Source organism: Mesoplodon mirus, assembly GCF_964341445.2.
Source record: "Mesoplodon mirus genome assembly, chromosome: 2".
NCBI lineage: Eukaryota > Metazoa > Chordata > Mammalia > Artiodactyla > Ziphiidae > Mesoplodon > Mesoplodon mirus.
Window position 1 is genome coordinate 219,417,550 of NC_138977.1, and position 13,110 is coordinate 219,430,659.

The 13,110-nt window shown below is 38.7% G+C and overlaps 2 protein-coding genes across 3 annotated transcripts in view; one reads left to right on the top strand and one right to left on the bottom strand.

The window, feature by feature from the left end:
* The window catches only part of INPP5F (inositol polyphosphate-5-phosphatase F), a 97,607-nt gene extending 90,889 nt beyond the window's left edge, over positions 1 to 6,718 (top strand). The window contains exons 16-20 of the mRNA XM_082601673.1: positions 266 to 337; positions 1,355 to 1,428; positions 1,851 to 1,979; positions 2,566 to 2,653; positions 4,452 to 6,718. Coding sequence (XP_082457799.1) covers positions 266 to 337; positions 1,355 to 1,428; positions 1,851 to 1,979; positions 2,566 to 2,653; positions 4,452 to 5,607 — 1,519 coding nt within the window. The 3' untranslated portion in view covers positions 5,608 to 6,718. The remainder of the gene's footprint in view (positions 1 to 265; positions 338 to 1,354; positions 1,429 to 1,850; positions 1,980 to 2,565; positions 2,654 to 4,451) is intronic.
* A 662-nt stretch (positions 6,719 to 7,380) lies between these two features.
* MCMBP (minichromosome maintenance complex binding protein) overlaps positions 7,381 to 13,110 on the bottom strand; it is a 63,600-nt gene continuing 57,870 nt past the window's right edge. For both annotated transcript variants that reach the window (XM_082601718.1, XM_082601717.1), the window contains exons 15-16: positions 9,910 to 9,998; positions 7,381 to 9,284 (exon numbers count right to left, since the gene is read on the bottom strand). In XM_082601718.1, coding sequence (XP_082457844.1) covers positions 9,158 to 9,284; positions 9,910 to 9,998 — 216 coding nt within the window. In that variant the 3' untranslated portion in view covers positions 7,381 to 9,157. The remainder of the gene's footprint in view (positions 9,285 to 9,909; positions 9,999 to 13,110) is intronic.

Genomic DNA, 13,110 nt, shown 5'->3' on the forward strand with positions numbered 1-13,110 from the left:
CTACCTGTCTGAGAAGGGACCTCTTCTCAGCTCCAGTCCTTTCCTTCACCTACCCCACCTTCCTCAACTGGGTTCCTGGCTTTTCGGTTTAAAATTTCCAGATGGATAGATTGTATATATTTAACTGAGGAAGTAGGACTCATTGATTACTTGATTTTTTCCCCCACCCCAGCCCCTCCAATCTTTTATCATAAGTGCATCTGCTGTAGAAAAAAAAGGTAAATGAAAGCAAAAATATTTAATTCCCTGTGTCATGTTTGTTTAGCCTCATTGATGCTACTCACAGAGATGTCGATGTGCTGTTACTGCTTTCTAACTCCGCCTACTACGTGGCCTAGTAAGTTGCTTATTGATTTAAAGCTTTTACTTTTTTTTTTAATGCGAGTACATTTCCTTTTGAGAATCTGTAACCAAAAAAGAATCTAGTTTTGTTATGTATATTAAGACATTTCACTGAACCCCTTTACCTTACATAATTGTTGCATCACTGACTTCAGTTTGAAAATGTGCTTTATAATCAGTGTTATGTAAGTGTTCTTTTAGTATTATTTCCTATAGATCTCAGGTTTTGATGTATTCCACATATTTTTATTGTGAATGACCATATAGCATTGTTTTTTATTACTATACCTTAGTTAAACGTGTCCCCACTGTTAGGCATTAAAATACCCCATCTTTTTTGCTATTACGAATAATACAGCTGTGTGTGTGCAGATAAGTGTGTGTGCACATGCACTTCTCTGATTATAAGGGTATGATGACTTGTATGACTTTTGTGCCTTCTTGCAAGATTGATCTCCAGAAAGACTACCAGTTAACAATGCCACTAGCAGAAATACAAGTGCTTCCTCACAGCCTCACCAGAATTGAGGTTTATGTTTTTCAAATACATATTCACTTTCTTTTTGGCCTTGCGTGAACTGTCACTTTTCAGTCATTGGCCCAGATGCCTATTGGCACTGATCATATGGATTTCTTATTCTTGATTTTGGATATCAGATTTATCTGCTGTATCAGGAATACATAGCTTCAGTATATGTATGTTTTTCTCTCCTTTTAGGTTAAGATTTAGGTGTGTTGTTTTGATTTCTTTTAGTGTAAGATGTATAAACTGATTTTCCTTTAGGTGCTGAACTATATATTTGTGTGTGTGTGTGTGTGTGTGTGTGTGTGTATATACACAGTACTCATCTCATCTAGTTTTTAAAATATTTTCGTTTAACTCTTTACCCCAGAATGTATTGTACTGTGGAAGATTTTAACTGCATAGTAGTTGCTGCTATTATACCTCAGCTGACAAGCCAAATACGCTTTTGATTTTAATCCTCTTCTTACTCTCTTTCCCTTTGTCTAGTTATGATGATGAAGTTGACAAAGTAAACCAGTATCAACGACTAAGTCTAGAAGACCTGGAAAAAATTGAAATAGGTAAATTTTAACATACTAACCAAGTCATAGAAAGCAAATACTGTTTCTTCTAAGAGTGGGTCATTATTTAAGCACGTGGTATAACATCTTATTAGAATCAGAAGGGGATAGTCTAAGTAGTCCATTTCTTAGGATTCCCTTCTGATTTTGAGAGATTAGTGATGGATATAGTCTAATAATAACTATATTTCTTTCATTACTTGCCTTGTGAAGATTAACCCTGGGATAGAGACAGTTTAAATATTTGAGACTGAAGAATTTTTATTTATAATCTCATGAAACCAAATCATAAGCATGAGCTCTCATTTAGATTATGAAGAAAAAAGTGCTAAATAATTGATGAATGTTTGTCAGTCTTTTGAAGATACAGAAGAAAGTGAATGTTATGTGAAAGATTTACATGTATTCTTTTGGGTCTTTAGGTCCTGAACCCACTCTTTTTGGTAAGGCAAAGTTCTCCTGCATGCGACTGCACTACAGATATAAAGAAGCAAGTGGCTATTTCCACACCTTGAGGGCTGTAATGCGCAACCCAGAAGAGGATGGAAAAGGTAACGGAGAGATGAAAGTATTCAGTGATAACTTTTTCTCTGCTCTTATAAGCCCAAGTGGACTCGGGGACTGTACATACCCAGTACCAACTGAATGATCCAGGAAAATAGCTTTGTGATTTGAGATCGTGAAATAGCAGCTTTGTTCCCAGCAATGCAGGGACATTATTTGAACTGATGATGTAGTCTGGGGCAAGGGAATCTTATTATGGGAATTCTCAGTGTGTTTGGCCTTATGGGTGTCATGGCTTTTCCTACCACATACGCCTCTCATGGATAGTGTAGTCAGAGACAACACCTGTCTTGTTCACGGCTGTTGCCTCAGCATCTAGCAGTATTTGGACAGATGAGGGTTTCAGAATAAACTTTTAATTCCAATTGATTTGGTTCTTTTGTTCTTTAGTCTTCTGTTAAAAGTTTAGAACATTTTGAATTAGGGGAGTGATGAACAAGTAGCATTTTTCTGTAAATTATAACAAATTTGTATCTAATTACAAGATTACAAATTTCATTTGGAGTTCTGAGAACTGCTAATTTTTAAATATGTTTTTGGAGAAACTGGCAAGCAACTATATTTGGGTTTCAGATACCCTTCAGTGCATTGCAGAGATGCTGCAGATCACCAAGCAAGCCATGGGATCAGATGTGCCTATAATAGAGAAAAAGCTTGAGAGGTAAGTGTACTATTTTGGATAGTAATGTCTTTATTCTTCAGAGAAAATTAAAGTTTTACTTCTTTTAAAGTATTTGCAAAAGGGAGAGAAATCACATTATGATACTGTGCCGGTATTTAGAGGGAGAAGTATCATATCTTCGTGGATCAGAAAGTAATAATTTTGTTTAAATTATCGCCATGGGACTTCCCTGGCGATCCAGTGGTTAAGAAAAACTCCGTGCCTCCACTGCAAGGGGCTGCTGGTTCTATCCCTGGTCAGGGATCTAAGATCCTGGATGCCGCTCAGTGTGGCCAAAATAGTAATAATAATAATAAATGAAATAAATTATGGCCACAAGTGATATATTTTGAAACGCTTAAATATACCCTTAAGAGAGGGAACATTCAAATTTAAATAACTTTTTAGAGAAAATAACCAGCCAGTATGTTTTGAACACTAGGTTTTTGAATTTTGGAAAAGAATGCCTGTAAACAGATTATTTTACATTTAAAATCTGTGGGGTTTCCATCTAATGAGCAGGTTTTAAAGTCCACATTCCACTAGAAAAGAGAGTCATTTGGTCATCTAGAGGAAAATTGTCTTCTGTTAGAAATAATTATTTCAGTAGCTCTTTTTTTTAATTGAATGAGATTATTTAAATTTTATAGAATCTCTAAAGAGCTACTATTAGTAAGTAGCTCTTTAACATCATAATTTTTATGAAATATTCTCATGACCAGTGATCCTGCATGACCAAGTGTGGAACCAGTGTACTAAGACGTGTGGTAAATAGCACTGACTTTTTTCTTATTTACAGCAGCCATGAGGGATGCCAGAGAAGAAAACACTAAGTGCAGTTATGTTAAATGTCCCAAGTCTTCTAAACTAAATCCAGGTAGCCCACAGGAAACATAAGGGAACGGCATTCTTTCCCCTCCCCGCTCTACCTGAATTCAGCAAAATTGGAATGTGTAGACACTTTAGTTAAGATGCTGTAGATACCTGTCTATAGTTAGTGTTGCCTTTGCTGGTGGTTTAGATTGTTGATGTGGTCTATCTGTGCTGCCCCAAATTGTAGTCAGTCACCACATATGGCTGTGGAGCCTTTGAAATGGGACTAGTCTAAATTTTGGGTGTGGGGTTTTTCTGGAAACATTTATTCTCAGAATAATGCAAAAGCAGAGGTTGAGGCTACTGTTAGGAAGCCTCCCTCCCCTCCTCCATTACCTCCCTCTCCTCCCTGAATGCCAAAGAACTCAACATAATTCATCTAATTACTGTGAAGCGCTTCATTAAGTAGGATTAAAGTATTGCAGATGTAGTGTTTCCACAGGGTGGTTCTTCAGTGCACCAGGTGGCCTGCTTGAGAAAGATGAGAGCACGTGCGGGAGATGTCTGTGGCCTGCTTGCTGAACTTGGGGTTAAAGTCACACAGCCAGGCCACCCATTCCATTCGGTGCCTGGGGGTGACTCGTCAATGTCACTTACAAAGGCTTCTGCTGCCCTGTTGTAAAATATAAAATACTATGCATTGGCTGTTCCAAAGACTTAGTTTAAGAAAGATTAAGATATCTGATTAATCATCTCTTAATACTGATTATATGTTGAAATGACAATATTTTGTATGTAAAATTGTATATAGCTCACATTTGTATTGGACATTAATGTTCTTGCATCAAGTCCAAGGGGTTATCTGGGTTTATCATTTAGCAGTGTACTGTTTTTAAGAAATTGGGGCCAATTTAAATAAGAGTTTTCACTTACATTAATAATTGGATTCCATGGGAAATTAACTTTTTTCTTTTCTAATTTGTAGGAAGAGCAGCAAACCTCATGAAGACATCATCGGCATCAGATCTCAAAATCAAGGCTCTTTGGCCCAGGGAAAAAAATTTTTAATGAGCAAATTTTCATCTCTAAATCAAAAAGTGAAACAGACCAAATCCAATGTAAATATTGGCAATCTACGAAAGCTAGGAAACTTTACAAAACCTGAAATGAAAGTTAACTTTCTAAAACCAAACTTAAAAGTAAATCTTTGGAAATCAGATAGTAGTCTTGAAACCATGGAAAACACTAGTGTGATGGACAATAAAGCCCAGGCAGAGTCAGATGGGGAAATGTCTTCAGATAATGACTCATACCACTCTGATGAATTCCTTACAAATTCCAAGTCTGATGAAGACAGGCAGCTAGCTAACTCTTTAGAGAATGTAGGGCCAGTGGACTATGTTCTTCCTAGTTGTGGTATTATTGCTTCAAGACCTCAGTTAGGCAGTCGATCCCAGTCTATTAGCAGCACTGAAATTAGCATTCATGTTCCTTCAGAGGTTACTCTTGCTCATGAAAGTGGGCTTGGAAAAGGCTGTGAGTCTTCTTTGAAGAGAAGTCCTTCTGCTGACAACATACACACCTTGACTGGCTTTGCCAAGCCCGTGGATATTTATTGCCACAGATTTGTTCAAGATGCACGAAACAAAATGACCCAGCTATCGGAAATCAGGTCTGTTTCTCAGCAGGCTAGTGAGGAAGGAAATCAAATGACCAATCAAGTTTCTAACGAAGAAACTCAATTTGAATCAGCGGAACAGATACCTTCTCGACCATCTCAGTTAGATGTGTCTTTTTCTGCAGCAGGCCCACAGCTTTTGTCAGTTGAACCAGTGCATTCAGTCGTATCTCAAAAGACCCCCGGCTCCGAATCTGGCACACTTGAACTTGAGAGAGGGCTTCACGTAACTCCTTCTCCTTCAGAGAGCTGTAGCAGCAGAGCGGTCTCTCCCTTTGCAAAGATTCGAAGTTCCATGGTCCAGGTTGCTAATATTACCCAAGCTGGATTAACCCAGGGGATAAGCTTTGCAGTGGCAAAGGTTCAGAAGAGCCCTGCAGAACCTGAAGGAATTAATGAAGTCCAGCAGAATGAACTTAAAAATATGTTTACTCAATGCCAGACACGAATAATTCAGATTTAGTTTTTAGCCACACAGAATCCTGTGGCTTTTATTTAATCCAAAAAGAAGGTGTCATATAACCTGTACTGTCTTTGAATCTAGGGATCACAAATTCTAATCATGCTTATTTTGGAAAGGTTTTAGAAGGAGACTGAACCTGAGCAGATTTCCAAATTTGAGAGCTAGGACAGTGGAAGTGCATCATCCTAGAATGTGTAGACCTAAGTAGCTTATACACTACAGAGCAGTTTGTCTCTTTAAAAGTAATTCAGGAATAGATTACTTTGGGACGTTACAACCTGAACCTTTTTTGGAGTGGGGTGGGTGGGTAGAATGTATGAAGTAGACACAAACGGTGGACATGGATCCATTTAGGTGATTAGCATTTTTCATAACTTGTTTTTCTGTTTGTCAGTTCATTTCTGTGTGCTTCCTCTACAAGGTAAATACTTAGTTTTTAGTGACTTCAAAGTGTTACTAGTATGGCGAAGCATTTTAATATAAAAACTGTTGGTTTAAGTTTTTGATGGCTTAACCATTCCCTATAAAGAGTTAATTGAGGGCTAATGGCGCTACAGTCAAGAAATGAATGCCCATTTGATCCTAATTTTCCCCACATTGTACCTAAATTTAAAATACTGCTACCTTGTACACCCCAAAATCTAGGAGCATTAAGACTTGTCAGTCATAAAACCTGAGCTGTCAGATGTGAACACCAGCACCTATTAATTTGTATACATATTGGATACTGGTAATGTTTGAAAGAAGTCTTTCAAGTTGTAATTTTTTGCAGGGGGCAGTCCGTAACATCCTGTGTAGACGAGCACAACTATTGAAAGTTTAGTCTGAAGCACAACTGTGCTGAAACTTTAGGTTTTATGACTGTAACCTTGACCACATGGAACCAGGGCCTTGTCTGCAAGCCTATACAGTAAGAAAGTTGCACACCTTATTCCAAACAAGTACTGGTTTGTCTGATATCTTTAGAGCCTTACTCTGTTGAAATGATTCTCAGCTAAACATTATGTCTGTTGTATCTTTGATATTTCCACTTTTGTTATTTATCAGTGGTATCTTTTTTGAAGTGTCAGATGTTGTGACTATTTAAAATAAAATATCATCATAATTTAAAGTGACAATGTCTATGAGAATTCCTTGAATAATATTTTGAAGATAAAGGTTTGGTATTTTATGTCAGACTAAAGAATTTGGAAGCAAGGTAAGTTTGCCATAACTGAACACTTGGTCCCAGCCTTTCCTAATAATACTTTACTCATTTGAAGTGTTTTCATGACTTTAAAAATGATGAAATGGATCACAAACCATCAAATTTTAAAAACCAAACATCGAAACTGAATGCTTTTTTCTCTTACCACCTTTTCTTGAAACTATTAGATGTCCTACAACATGAGAGAAAAATAGTCAAGGTCAGGTGATAAAAAGTATGTGTTTTAAGCTCCAAAGAAAGTAGTTCCAAAGAGATTTTTGAAAACTAAAATTAAGGAATTAAAATTAAAACTAAATTAATTTCAATCAAGGTGATAATATATAGATGTCTGTTCAGTTTCCCGGTGCTTCAAATAGGATTAACACTGCATTGGAACAACAAACTTCACTGTCCAAGGAGAAAAGGATTTCTGAAGCCCAGAGTACTAATCTCTTACCTGAGTGGGACTTCAGAGGGAGGACGCTATGCTGCACCAGCTCTCATACTGAAGTTTACCTCTGGTAATGGTTTTCCACACAGGAGATCACATGGGGTGAGTCTCATAATTCATGAAAAACAGCCCAAAGTACTAGTAATTTAGGAAGTTTTATTTATCTGAAAGGGGGTTTTCCTTTCAGGGGGACTTCTCTGTAAGACCAAGCAAATGACGTACTTCTCTTTGGTAAAGTACGATTCACACTGGCACAGTAAACACACAGGAACTCAGCTACTCTTGAATTTTATTCCCACAAATCCAGTTGAGCCTTCATTTTATTTCTAAAAGTTTAAGGAAGGTCTAGTCTACCAGTTATAAAAATGAAAACCAGTTAGAATTCTAAATATAAACAGATTATTTACATTAGTTTATAAAAATAGATTTGAGTTTAGGAAAAGTTAAACAACTAGTAATGTTCACTTCAGTTCATGAGGCATAATAAATTCCATTTTCAAGGCTGACCCTGTTTTCTTGGTTAGCAATATCACTTTAGGCCTTGGGGGGCCAGGGGGATGCAGAATTTAAGTCATCATTTAACTGATCCCTAATGTTTCCGACTAAGTAAGTTACTAACTAAAAGAAACTAATCTTTATATATAACCAGTGATAGCTTAAAAGTAATGTTCTAACCTTTCCAAAGATTCTTGATGCCACTTATACTACTATACTGTATCAATTCACTTTCTAGCTATGGATAGTATTTTTATTCCTTTGAAAATCTGTATTAAAACTGTAATTTGGGGAAAACCTACCTACATACAGTTGTATCAGGGCATTCCTGGACTAGCAGATAATATTAGTTCATCTAATACATCTGGAACTAACTGATAAATTTATATAAAAAGTGCAAAATCCAATGTAATCACAGCAACTAAATGATATTTATTAAGGAAAAGAATTAAAAACCATTTTTTTCTAAAGAAGGCATTTTTTAAAAAGTTAAATAAATTTTGTCCTCTTCCTATTTGGGCAAAACAACTTCACAGGGCAGACAGCATTCCCTTAAGCGAGTCCATAAAACAGTGGTTCCCAAATGCACTGGAGTGAAATGAGAAAAATAAGGACAATGTAGTGTTTTTTCAAAAAGCTACATTTATTCCATTTAAAGGACCATCTCTTGTTCTGAGATTGTCCTTTTATGAAAAAAAAAAAAGAGAGAATACAGTGACTTCTTTCAGATTACTTGGCAAAATAAATTGGCAACTCTGTCAATCCCCACAATTTTTGGAAGTATTACTGGTCCATGAAACCCAAAAAGTCTGGGAACCACTGCCATTTAAAGACTTGTTTTGCATGTTGTTAACAACTGTTAAATGGAAGAAAGCTGTGGTTAGATGTCTGGGAAATGATATTACAGAATTTCACAGGATCATGTGAATTATGGCAAGTATGCTCCACTCCCCAAACCTGGACCACTGTACACACAGCCACTGTGCATTGGAAAGACATAAAAATCTGAAGTGAACAATTGCTCTGACTTTGGAATTGCAACAATTTTCTTCAAATGATGTTGATGTTAGCATTTCAACAGAGTCTGGCCTATGACTTAGCTGAAGCTAAGGAAACTAAGGAAATGGTATAATCAGCAACATTATCAATATTAAACTTTTAATATCAAATACATTTTTGTACATTACTAATTTATATAATTATAAAACAAACTTCAAAAGCTCCATAAAATCAGTAAGGAAAAAGCCCTTACTGAATATTATATAAACTTTAGATGTTACCGGGTGTGATTTCAGGAAAAGACATTGTTTTTTTTTTGATACAAATTATCTACAAAACAGTGTGGTATAAATGATATTTGAATTTTACAATAATGTGGCTACAATTTGCCCATTACTCTTTCATAGATGTCAGTACCTTCACAGTTCATTTCCATTCACACATTTCTGCTGCTGAAGCCTGGTTCTCCTTAGAGACTCCAGCTGCTTTGCTCTTAGCCATCGTTCTCTTGACAGTGTTGTCTGACCAGCACTGAGAGACAGAAACCTGGTTTGAAATACAAACAAATTTAAGTCTAGATCTAGAATAATGACTTTTTTTTTTTTTTAAAAACCTACTGGTTTTTAAGTTTTTTTTTTTTTTTTTTTTTTTGCGGTACGCGGGCCTCTCACTGTTGGCGGCCGCTCCCGTTGCGGAGCACAGGCTCCGGACACGCAGGCTCAGCGGCCATGGCTCACGGGCCCAGCCGCTCCGCGGCATGTGGGATTTTCCTGGACCGGGGCACAAACCCGTGTCCCCTGCATCGGCAGGCGGACTCTTAACCACTGCGCCACCAGGGAAGCCCCTAAGTTTTTTTTTTTAATACTGTTGTGGAAGACAAGAACATCTGGTAACTACAGAACTCAACAACCAAGTTAGACTTCTACAAAGGAACACCTGAAGAGTCATATTTGGAGAGTGATTCCCTCTTTGAAGTGTGTGGAGAACAGGGAGCGTGCCTGGTCCACGGAGGTGATCCCTGGCCACTGATTCCCCCTCAATGAGTCATTTCACAAGGGATTTTTAGAAGGAAAAAGTTCATTTCCATTTTTATAAGTCTGCCTCAGTTATCCTAAATAAGCAGATTTATCTACAGCTCACTGAAAAGGCAATCGTGGACATGTACACTCACCGAGCTACAATGAGCAACTGGTGGAGATCGTCGGCAGTGATGCTCTGAGGATCGTTCTTGCGCATCTCCACAAAATCATCTTCAACTGCCTTTATCAAAACAGTAAATGAACTTTAAAATTAGTCCGTATGAGGAAACGACATTTGCATTTTGTAGGGAAAAGGAAGGTAACATGGTGCCTTGCCTGATGTGAAAATGAGGAAGTCACCCTGCATCTTAGACAAATGAGGTAATATGGGTAAAAGGCCTGAAAACCAAACTTTACACATAAGTTATACCACTGAGGAAAGTACTCTAAACAAAGTTAACAAAACTCAAGATTCATTTGAGAACACCAGGCAAACAGATAAAAGCCAGCAACTTGCATAGCAAACATGATGCCTTTAAACACAGGGAAGAGAGACGTCAGCAAAAACCGCCAAGTAAGGACCTCTGAAAATCCTCACCACCATTAAAGGGAACAAGAACACTGGCAAAATGATCAAAATCAGCTTCTTCAAAACTCTAAACATTAACCAGATGCTTGAAACAATTCGGGGAGCATTTTTTCAAGAAAGATAGGAAGAACAGTGAGCATTGAGGCATTTAAATTTGCCCTATTCCTCTACCCACCTCCAAGCAGCCCTGAAAACAGACAGCCTGGCAACCACTGGAGAGGGCTGTGGGGCTGGAGCTCTGTCAAATCACCATTCCCAGAAAACTGTTCTTATTTGACTGTCTGGTGGTTCCCAGGAGGAATCCATTTGCAAGCCTGTCTTTATTTAACCTGACTTGGCACTTGCCCACTGTGAATAGCCTATTCCCCCAGAGAGTTTATCAAAAGCAATCAGAAGCAACTACTGATCATCTTAGCCATCCCAGACATTGGGTAACAGCTGGAGCAAACAGCAGGCTAACCAAAACCATTAAAAAGAAAATCTAGGGAATGAGAGAGATTGGTTCAAGACGGCGGAGTAGATGGACATGCACTCACTCCCTCTTGCGAGAACACCAGAATCACAACTAACTGAACAATCATCGACAGGAAGACACCGGCACTCACCAAAAACGATACCCCACATCCAAAGACAAAGGAGAAGCTACAGTGAGACGGTAGGAGGGGCACAATCCCAATAAAATCAAATCCCGTAACCACTGGATGGGTGACTCACAAACTGGAGAACAATTATACAACAGAAGTCCACCCACTGGAGTAAAGGTTCTGAGCCCCATGTCAGGCTTCCCAACCTGGGGGTTCGGGAACGGGAGGAGGAATTCCCAGAGAATCAGACTTTGAAGGTTAGTGGGATTTGATTGCAGGACTACAACAGGACTGGGGGAAACGGAGACTCCACTCTTGGAGGGCACACACAAAGTAGTGTGTGTGCACATCAGGACCCAGGGGAAGGAGCAGTGACCCCAGGGGAGACTGAACCAGACCTACCTGCTAGTGTTGGAGGGCCTCCTGCAGAGGTGGGGGGGTGGCTGTGGCTCACCTCGGGGACAAGGACACTGGCAGCAGAAGTTCTGGGAAGTACTCCTTGGCGTGAGCCCTCCCAGAGTCCGCCATTAGCCCCACCAAAGAGCCCTGGTAGGCTCCAGTGCTGGGTTGCCTCAGGCCAAACAACCAACAGGGAGGGAACCCAGGCACACCCAGAAGCAGACAAGTGGATTAAAGTTTCACTGAGCTCTGCCCACCAGAGCAACAGCCAGCTCTACCCACCCCCACTCCCTCCCATCAGGAAACTTGCACAAGCCTCTTAGATAGCCTCATCCACCAGAGGGCAGACAGCAGATGCAAGACGAACTACAATCCTGCAGCCTGTGGAACAAAAACCACATTCACAGAAAGATAGACAAGATGAAAAGGCAGAGGGCTATGTACCAGATGAAGGAAAAAGATAAAACCGCAGAAAAACAACTAAATGAAGTGGAGACAGGCAACGCTGCAGAAAAAGAATTCAGAATAATGACAGTAAAGATGATCGAGGACCTCAGAAAAAGAATGGAGGAAACATCGAGAAGATGCAAGAAATGTTTAACAAAGACCTAGCAGAATTAAAGAACAAACAAACAGAGATGAACAATACAATAACTGAAATGAAAACTACACTAGAAGGAATCAATAGCAGAATAACTGAGGCAGAATAACGGATAAGTGACCTGGAAGACAGAATGGTGGAATTCACTACTGTGGAACAGAATAAAGAAAAAAGACTGAAAAGAAATGAAGACAGCCTAAGAGACCTCTGGGACAACATTAAACGCAACAACATTTGCATTATAGGGGTCCCAGGAGAAGGGAAAGGACCAGAGAAAATACTTGAAGAGATTATAGTCAAAAACTTCCCTAACGTGGGAAAGGAAATAGCCACCCAAGTCCAGAAAGCACAGAGTCCCAGGCAGGATAAACCCAAGGAGAAACACGCCGAGACGCATAGTAATCAAACTGGCAAAAATTAAAGAGAAAGAAAAATTATTGATAGCAGCAAGGGAAAAATGACACATAACATACAAGGGAACTCTCATAAGGTTAACAGCTGATTTGTCAGCAGAAACTCTACAAGCCAGAAGGGAGTGGCATGATATACTTAAAGTGATGAAAGGGAAGAACCTACAACCAAGATTACTCTACCTGGCAAGGATCTCATTCAGATTCAATGGAGAAATCTAAAGCTTTACAGACAAGCAGAAGCTAAGAGAATTCAGCACCACCAAACCAGCTTTTGACAAAATTCAACACCCATTTATGATAAAAACTCTCCAGAAAGTGGGCATAGAGGGAATCTACCTCAATATAATAAAGGCCATATATGAGAAACCCACAGCAAACATCATTCTCAATGGTGAAAAACTGAAAGCATTTCCTCTGAGATCAGGAACAAGACAAGGATCTCCACTCTCACCACTATTATTCAACATAGTTTTGGAAGTCCTAGCCACGACAATCAGAGAAGAAAAAGAAATACAAATTGGTAAAGAAGTAAAAGTGTCACTGTTTGCAGATGACATGATACTATACATGGAGAATCCTAAAGATGCCACCAGAAAACTAGAAAACTACTAGAGCTAATCAATGAATTTGGTAAAGTTGCAGGATACAAAATTAATGCACAGAAATCTCTTGCATTCCTATACACTAATGATGAAAAATCTGAAAGAGAAATTAAGGGAACACTCCTATTTACCACTGCAACAAAAAGAATAAAATACCTAGGAAAA